Source organism: Brachyhypopomus gauderio, chromosome 4 (genome assembly GCF_052324685.1).
Source record: "Brachyhypopomus gauderio isolate BG-103 chromosome 4, BGAUD_0.2, whole genome shotgun sequence".
Classification (NCBI taxonomy): domain Eukaryota; kingdom Metazoa; phylum Chordata; class Actinopteri; order Gymnotiformes; family Hypopomidae; genus Brachyhypopomus; species Brachyhypopomus gauderio.
Window position 1 is genome coordinate 6,288,111 of NC_135214.1, and position 9,649 is coordinate 6,297,759.

At 48.1% G+C, this 9,649-nt stretch overlaps 1 protein-coding gene across 21 annotated transcripts in view; it reads left to right on the forward strand.

Annotated features, from left to right (window-relative positions):
• LOC143511982 (uncharacterized) overlaps positions 1–6,629 on the forward strand; it is a 9,608-nt gene extending 2,979 nt beyond the window's left edge. For 2 of the 21 annotated variants that reach the window (XM_077001789.1, XM_077001787.1), the window contains 4 exons: positions 781–826; positions 1,003–1,144; positions 3,864–3,959; positions 4,082–6,629. In XM_077001789.1, the coding sequence (XP_076857904.1) occupies positions 781–826; positions 1,003–1,144; positions 3,864–3,959; positions 4,082–4,205 (408 nt within the window). In that variant the 3' untranslated portion in view covers positions 4,206–6,629. The other 19 variants (XM_077001796.1, XM_077001788.1, XM_077001795.1 and 16 more) reach the window with 17 other exon arrangements.
• Positions 6,630–9,649: the final 3,020 nt, after the last annotated feature.

Genomic DNA, 9,649 nt, shown 5'->3' on the forward strand with positions numbered 1-9,649 from the left:
GGGAACAGACTGATACCAGAATATTCTGTTCTCAGAGGCACAGAGGGGCACACGTCTCTGGCATAGGCCTGTACAGAACAAGCCACTCTGTTCTTTTCTGTATTTTCATTGTTTTTTAGTTGTGTGTGTGTGTGTGTGTGTGTGTGTGTGTGTGTGTGTGTGTGGACTGTGGAAGTTGTGTGTTTACGTGACCTCTGCATGTTCCTTCAGAGCGGGTGACGGTCGCTCCTGTCACATGACCTGACTGTCGTTCATGTGTCCTTCACTGCCCATGTCCCTGATCGCTATGGCAACCCTTTACCATAACCCCTGCTGAGGTCACTTCCACCAGCCAGGACAGCCCTCAAAGCATGCTGGGACATAATGGGACTGTGGTGAAGGAGATCAAATGGTACAAGCACACCCACACTGATGCCCGAGTCCCGCATTGGTCCTGCGGGGGGGGCTGACAGGGCTTTTGGCTCAGGATCAGCAGTCCTGGGGGGTGAGTTGTGTGGGGACAGAAGCTGGCAGATGAGGTCATGACCTTCGACCTCCTGAGTCAGGCCCTGGACAGCTCCGACAAGTCAACTTCCTCCTGTCACACGTCCAACGTGGTGGCGCCTGTAGTGTGTGTTGGTGTTGTGGGTGATGGTTCTGTGAGTCACACTCTGGGGCAGGTAGGTGGACCACGTGCTGGATGATGACACGGGTGGTACTGATACTAACCTTCCTCCCTCTGTCTCTCTCTCTGTCTATCTCTCCCTCTTTCTCTCTCTCCCTTTCTCTTTTCCTTCATAGGCAGTTGGTCAAAGGTGTCTCCACGCCTTTAAGACAAGAGTGCTGCGTAATCCAATGTCTATTTTCTCTCCATTTTCACTTATAACCTCACACACACACACACACACACACACACACACACACACACACACATTTCAAGCCTTGGAATCTCACATGGAATACATGTAATGATATGAATATTAAGATGCCAGAATTCAGCCCTCACTCTTTTTTCACACCCAGGGAGCAGAGGGAGAGATTCATCTCCTAATCTCTGCACATCTCGTACCATCCACGTCCCTTACATCAGAGAGAAAGACCCGGAGAGAAGGAGCCGGAGAGAAAGCCCTCTGTCTCCCAGGGTGCCATATGCCTCGTGCTCTGGGTAGGAACGCTGAAGGTCACAAGCAGCTATAATTATTTTGTATTCTATGTGACAAGTTCTACAGATCCGGAGTAAAAGGGAATCACACGACCAGCCCGTGTGGCCACCGAATGGACACGGTTCTCTTTCAAGGCTGGTTACTCAGATCTTATAAAAGGTTTGCAACAAACGGAGAAGTGCTGTCCCGCGATCCAGGATTCCCTCTTTAATCCATATCTCTCCCATCTGACAAGCACACGTGGCCATGTCCCTCCAGGCTTGACATGAAATGAATATTACTGCAGAAGTGTGCTCGTATGCGGCAACCACACACACACACACACACACACACACACACACACACACGCACACACACACATAGAGCCAGATCTGGCAATGCAACACGATGAAAGTAAAATAAGTTTTCTCCACCTGACAGCTCAATAAATGGAACCGCAGCTGCTCCCACTGAATGCACTATGCACACACCGTGTCTCTGGGACGTCTCATCTGGACACGTCCTCTCCCGTCCCCCCCGTTTCAGCGCAGACGTGGCCCAGGCTCTCCAGCCAAGCTAGGAGCAGCGGGTTTTATTACCAGTTCTCCTCAGATTTGACACTGACCAATGAGCTGCCGCGTTTTTCCTCGCAGGAGCAGGAGGAGAATGAGAGAAAGATCACAGGCGCTAATGAAGTCCAGCGCGGACGGCGCCACGCGCCACCAGTCAAGAGGGACGAGACGCGTCATGCAGATGACAGTTAAGCCAGCCTTGCATTCTCAGCACCGCCGACACCCGTCCGGTCCTGGGGGGGGGGCAGGGACGGAGCTGCAGATGGACGCTCCATCACCCCTCCCCCCTCTCTGCTCCATTAGAGAACCCCACCCTCTAACCCCACTGTCCCACACCCCCACCTACATCTACGGCGTCCCCAGGGATCCGATTATGATTGATCTCATTTTTAATCCAGCCAAGGCCTGTCTACATCTGTTTAGAGAAAGAAATATATTAGCCTTATCAAATCCATACAGACACATGGCTCGCCTCTAAACACCCCCCCCCCCCCCCCCCCCCCCCCCCTGCTGGGCTGCACCTTCTCACACACTCCGTTCACCTGCCCTGGGTGCCACTGCTGTGTTGCAGGTCTTGGGATGAGCACTTAAATGCAAATGTATGTAAATGGAGGGATCAGTGCAGTTGCTCCATATTACGAGGGGCCGTATGTCAGCAGCTGCTGCAGGACTTTTTATGAAAACCTCTCTGGACCTACTCTCCCTCCGTCTGCCTGCCACACACACACACACACACACACACACACACACACACACACACACACACACACACACACACACACTCACTGTTGCACAGTGCATAGACACTTTGAAACTGCAGCAGCAGGTCAAACCTGTTTACCTTTTATGTATACACACAGACAATATACACACACACACATACGCACTTGCACAAGATGTTATGGACCACTATACATATATGTATATGCATGTATGCATGTATTTAAGGAAAAATAGTTCATCTTCACACTTTACAATCCGATGGAATAATTGTAATGACATGCGAGTCCTCTAATGCAGCCTCCAGGTCCGAGGCCTTTAAACACAGGTCCCTGGGTGGAGGCCCCTGGGTGGAGGCCCCTGGGTGCAGACACCTGGGTGGAGGCCCCTGGGTGCAGGCTTCTGGGTGGAGGGCCCTGGGCAGAGGCCTCTGGATGGAGCCCCCTGGGTGGAGATCCCTGGATGGAGCCCCCTGGATGGAGATCCCTGGGTGGAGGCCCCTGGGTGCAGACACCTGGGTGGAGGCCTCTGGATGGAGCCCCCTGGGTGGAAATCCCTGGGTGGAGGCCCCTGGTTGCAGGCCAAAATGTAAGGAAAAAACTAAATATAACCAACAACCAGGTCATGTGCTTGTGAAATTCTATCCAGTGAAACCAGTTATTGCTTAAAACAGCATGTAGATATATAGGTAAGTATGTATGATTTTTCCTGAAGGCCACTGTGGTCTGATGACAGAGTGGCATGTGCCCTGATGGAGGTGGAGTGTGATTCTTATCGCCCGCACCACGTCTCTATGCCCTTCCACAGTAACATGGCCGTGCTTACAGTGCACACACACAGCGCTGGGGCCACTGTTTACACTGCAGGCCAAGGTGCTGCTCGAGCAGTCTCCCCCCGCAGCCCTTCAGACCAGTCGAGAAGAGGCGGGGCCTCTGAGTCACATGACCGGACTCGGCCAATGCCAAGGTGCCTCCTTTCCAATCACTTTTACATGAGAACTGGTCTCCTCCCACTGGTCTCGTCCCACAGCACGAGCTGGCTGTTCTGTCCACCCCGTCGGGGACAGGCGTCCCTGGGCTGTGTCCCAGCGCCCCTGCTACGAGGCTGAGTGAGAGTTCCCAGACCTGCCTGACGGCCCGTAGCACAGGCCGGCCAGTCAAACAACAGCTGAGAGGTTAACCTGACTCACGACACCCAGGAAGTCTCTCCAAGAGCAGTGACTCACCAGAATGAACGAGTCTTGCGCGTCACACGAACAGACACAAATAAAGTCTTATTATTGCCTGTAATTCAGAAACTGGAAAATATCTGCCTACAATACCAACTGCTTTTATTGGACAGATGTTAAGATGAAGGAACGGATGTAACTGCGTTTGCTCGCTGCGATCTTAGTCTTGATACTTTTGCTTGTGAAATGTGCACGATGACCTCTGTATGTCTCTCCGTACAGAGAGTGCTCATCATTCAGCGAGCACATCGGTGAAGTCATTCCACATCCATCAAGATGTGAAGTCATACTACATCTTGGGAGAGCTCCCATTCCAAGGTAAACCTTCGTTAATATCAAAATAAGCACATGGTACAGATCTCAAAACTCCATGGAAGGCAGGTGCCGACTTTTGTGGCAAACAATTGTGGGAATGTAATCTTCATACACATCCGCTGTAGGAGCTGTAGGGCCAGGATGGGGTCCCACCGGAGGGCCCGGGGTCAGCGCGGGGTCACACGGCAGCTGAGCCTGGATATACTGCAGGTTCCATCTGGTCCTCGACTGTCTCTGCACGGAGGTTGAATAAGCCCAGAAGGATAAACAAAAAATGTATTCCCCTTAATGGCTGCTGGATTCCTGAGAATTCCTGGAGCTCGAGGCCCTAAAATACACCTGTGTTTAACAAGCATGGAAGACCAAAGCAGGCTGGCTGTTATTATTGTCTCAGTTGGGTATTAAGGCTGTTACAGTTAAATGGATGTGAGACCTCTCGGCAGCTTTCTGACAGACTCAGTAAAAATATGCATCTCTGCAAAAGGGCAAACACTCCCCAGAAGTGTTATCCAGTCAGCCTCCATCAGAGTCGGGACTCTCCCCTCTGTGTTCATATGTTCGTGTGTGTGGATGTAAACATTCCTGTCCATTTCCAAGGTGGATCATGTGGGAATTGTGTGGGAATATGTCAAGAGGCCTGGTGGAGACGTTGGGATATCCCAGGTCTCTCTCCAGTCACACCAGTCTCCCCTGGACATCAGCCCAGAAAGCTTCACTGGGGAAGAACATGAGACCTATTTCCCACACACACACACACACACACACACACACACACACACACACACACACACACAGCCCCCAGACCTCAGCCAAATAGGGATTGTGTACACTCACACAGTGACTAAATATAGCCTGATAAACACACTCTATGTCATTTACAGTAATATCAATGGCACGTTCACCAGAGCAGGTCATTGTGTGTGTTTGTGTGTGCATGTGTGTGTGTGTGATTGGCAGATATGGTGAGATCAGTGTTGTGTTTGGAAGAAGATTGAAGCTCCTGGCTGTGACCTAACCTCAAATGATGTGCTTCCTGCCTCAAGCATGGATCAGCTTCCTGCAGTCATCCTGCCCCGCCCCCACTGCCCCGCCCCTCTCTCTGCTGCCCCACCCCATATATATAACATTTCATATAATGTGTACACACACACACACACACACACATTCAGACACTCATACACATTCAAACACACTATCAATATGAATATGAAATACAAAATCATTTGATTAAGAGGATCTTTTTACTTCCTTAAAACGACACTCATTACTTCTTTAAATAAGCCTTTTTCCTTGATATTGTACGAGGCCTATTGCAATATACAGCTACATAAATACTGGGATAGCCCATTAAGCTAATATCTCTGTGACAGTATTTCCCTAGTGAGGCACTCTACTCTATTGTATAGACAACACGCCTGCTTTAATATATGTGTCTGAATTAGATGCAGTTAAAACACAAGGGCTGTTTCCCCCCAGGACACTCTGGGGCGTATGAAGCAGGACGTATTGGGTATTTCACTAGCAGACGTATGCTTTCGTTTGCCCCATTAGCTGCGCTGTTCTCCACGTGGGAATGCTCCTGTTCACCCCTGGTGTCGTACCCCACACCTCTATTACCCCCACACGAGCCCCGCTCTCACAGGCCGGGCACAGCTTACGCGTCGGCTGTTAAGCAGATGGGTCCCAGCAGCCCAGAGCAGGGTGGAGGTATGGGCTCCCCACCCGTGGAGGCCGGAGCTATGAGCTGGACGCTGTTTCATCACATCGTATTGATTAAAGCGTGAAACGCAAGAGAGCGCGTCTGTGAGCGCTCGCACGCGACTCCAGCGCGTCCTCCACCGCGGGCCCGTCAGCAGGCCCACCTGGGTCTTTTTATTGGTTCACTGCCGTACTGGAAACTTTGAGATCCACTTTAGCCTCGCGTGGGAAAAAAGGTTGAATAAAGGCACGTGCAATGTGTCGTACTAATGCCTAGAAACAACAACGAATAGGGTTCGGTTTAGGGAGACGGACCCACGGATGACTGCGGCGTACGAAGCGATGCTGAGCGTACTTCTCATTCTGTTCTCAGATGTGCAGGGATGTGGTCAGAGAGCGTACACTGAGGTTTAGTCCCTCCTATACCTAATCACACATTCAGACGGCTGACAGGCAGTAGGAGGGGTTAGCCCGCGAGGCTGCAGCGAGCTGCTGTAGTAAGACGATGAGCCATTCGTTACATCAGAGAGGGCCGGCAGTGCGGCTAACGGCCAGGCCACCTTCAGCCCCTCCCCCAAGAACCCCCCCCCCCCTTCCCGAGGCTCTCTGGGTCAGAGTTGACATTAGGTATTCATGATTGTTTTAATGGCTGTGCCAAGAGCTGGATATCACTTGTGCTGCGGCCTTAGCACAAACCGCAGTCGTTGGGGGAGGGACCTCCACCAGCAATGCATCTGCAGTCACCTCAGAATTGAATATTAATAAGCCTTATAAGAAACAAAAGGGAATATGTTAATTTTTTCAAACGAGTTTCCTTAAGCGCGAAGACAGCAGGACAAATTAAAGTGTGTGGGCACGAGAATCACTATGGCCGATCCATCAGTCAGACTAAGAGTAGAGAAGCAGTGTTATTACAGTAGTGTTCTGATGACGAATTAGACTTTGTACATGAAGAAGGAGCTGGATGGAGCAGGGGGGAGGGGTCTAAGGGGGGGGGGGGGCAACGAATGTGTCTCCAGCAAGTCATCTTGATTTAAAAGTGATGTACATAATGTAATAAACTGGTATGAACAATGATAAAATTTATGTCGTCAATCAAGCCCTCCATCCACCCACGTCTGCACGGTTCCATAAGGTCTCTTAGATATTTAAAAGAAAAACTGGTCATACTATACTGTTACAGAGACAGAGTGAGACTGAGAGACTGAGAGAAAGAAAAAGAGAGAGGAAGAGACAGACAGATACACCTATTAGTACATCCATTAAACATGCTAAGAGACAGAGAGCTACCACTATTAGTATGTCCATCACACATGTTAAGAGACAGAGAGCTACCACTATTAGTATGTCCATCACACGTGTTAAGAGACAGAGAGCTACCACTATTAGTATGTCCATCACATATGTTAAGAGACAGAGAGCTACCACTATTAGTATGTCCATCACACATGTTAAGAGACAGAGCTACCACTATTAGTATGTCCATCACACATGTTAAGAGACAGAGAGCTACCACTATTAGTATGTCCATCACACATGTTAAGAGACAGAGAGCTACCACTATTAGTATGTCCATCACACATGTTAAGAGACAGAGCTACCACTATTAGTATGTCCATCACACATGTTAAGAGACAGAGAGCTACCACTATTAGTATGTCCATCACACATGTTAAGAGACAGAGCTACCACTATTAGTATGTCCATCACACATGTTAAGAGACAGAGAGCTACCACTATTAGTATGTCCATCACATATGTCAAGAGACAGAGAGCTACCACTATTAGTATGTCCATCACACATGTTAAGAGACAGAGAGCTACCACTATTAGTATGTCCATCACACATGTTAAGAGACAGAGAGCTACCACTATTAGTATGTCCATCACACATGTTAAGAGACAGAGAGCTACCACTATTAGTATGTCCATCACACATGTTAAGAGACAGAGAGCTACCACTATTAGTATGTCCATCACACATGTTAAGAGACAGAGAGCTACCACTATTAGTATGTCCATCACACATGTTAAGAGACAGAGAGCTACCACTATTAGTATGTCCATCACACATGTTAAGAGACAGAGAGCTACCACTATTAGTATGTCCATCACACATGTTAAGAGACAGAGAGCTACCACTATTAGTATGTCCATCACACATGTTAAGAGACAGAGCTACCACTATTAGTATGTCCATCACACATGTTAAGAGACAGAGAGCTACCACTATTAGTATGTCCATCACACATGTTAAGAGACAGAGAGCTACCACTATTAGTATGTCCATCACACATGTTAAGAGACAGAGAGCTACCACTATTAGTATGTCCATCACATATGTCAAGAGACAGAGAGCTACCACTATTAGTATGTCCATCACACGTGTTAAGAGACAGAGAGCTACCACTATTAGTATGTCCATCACATATGTTAAGAGACAGAGAGCTACCACTATTAGTATGTCCATCACACATGTTAAGAGACAGAGCTACCACTATTAGTATGTCCATCACACATGTTAAGAGACAGAGAGCTACCACTATTAGTATGTCCATCACACATGTTAAGAGACAGAGAGCTACCACTATTAGTATGTCCATCACACATGCTAAGCTGTACTTTCTGTTCCAGTTTCCAGTGCTTTGGCAACAGTGTTCTACACATAGTTATGACAATAAAGTATACTAATAATAAAGCATGTCTGAGAGAGACAAAGACAGAGAGAGAGAGAGAGAGAGAGAGAGAGAGAGAGAGAGAGAGAGAGAGAGCGAGAGAAGGCAAATTCAAATAATGATTCAATTCAGATTATTTCAATCAGACACAGAATCAGATCTGCTGTATGCAAGGGAGGTGTGTCTGCACTAGCTCCAAATATTTTCTCAAATAACACCTGTAGATCTGAATTAGGCCAGTTCACACTGTTACTCAAATAACACCTGTAGATCTGAATTAGGCCAGTTCACACTGTTACTCAAATAACACCTGTAGATCTGAATTAGGCCAGTTCACACTGTTACTCAAATAACACCTGTAGATCTGAATTAGGCCAGTTCACACTGTTACTCAAATAACACATGTAGATCTGAATTAGGCCAGTTCACACTGTTACTCAAATAACACCTGTAGATCTGAATTCCCACTATTACTCAAAGTACAAAATAGAACTGATTAAATACTGGTTTCATTTAAAAAACATCCACTCACCATTATAACGCCCTGCAATGCCAGGAGCTAGAGCTGAGCAGAGAAGACAGTCTCTTCACAAAACTGGTCCCCTCACATAACTTGTCCCCTCACAAAACTGGTGACCTCACACAGACGCAACCAATCAACCAATCCCCAACAACCAATCCCCTCACACAAACGGCCCCCTCACACAAACAGTCCCCTCACACAGATGGTCCCCTCACACAGACGGTCCCCTCACACAGACGGTCCCCTCACACTGACGGTCCCCTCACACAGACAGTCCCCTCACACTAATGGTCCCCCCACAATGACGGTCCCCTCACACAGACGGTCGCCCTCATTACACTGACACTGTTCCTAACACCGAGTTCATTATCAAACATTAACACTGTTCCAAAGCAGAACCAGTCTGAAATACAACCAAACCAAACCAGATTATAACACCTCAAAAACAACACCACATCACCCGTTGGAGCTCACAAACACAAGCACAAATGCAGTGCTAAATGCAGTGCTAGCTGGTCCTAAAACAACAGTACATTGTAGCAGATGACCTGCTCATAGTGACTTAAATTGAACACAGGACCATGTGGACAAAATCCAGACTAAGGGAAGATGGCTGAGATACATCCTGAAACCAGTGACATCAGGCACAGAGAGCCCAGACTGTACAACAATGACACTGTAGAGACAGAGATGGAGAAATGCACCAAATTCACTTTACAATTTTATAATGATCCAACGCAGTGCTGCACTGTCTCTAAGATACTGCCAAACCGCCCATCATACTGGGACACGAGAAA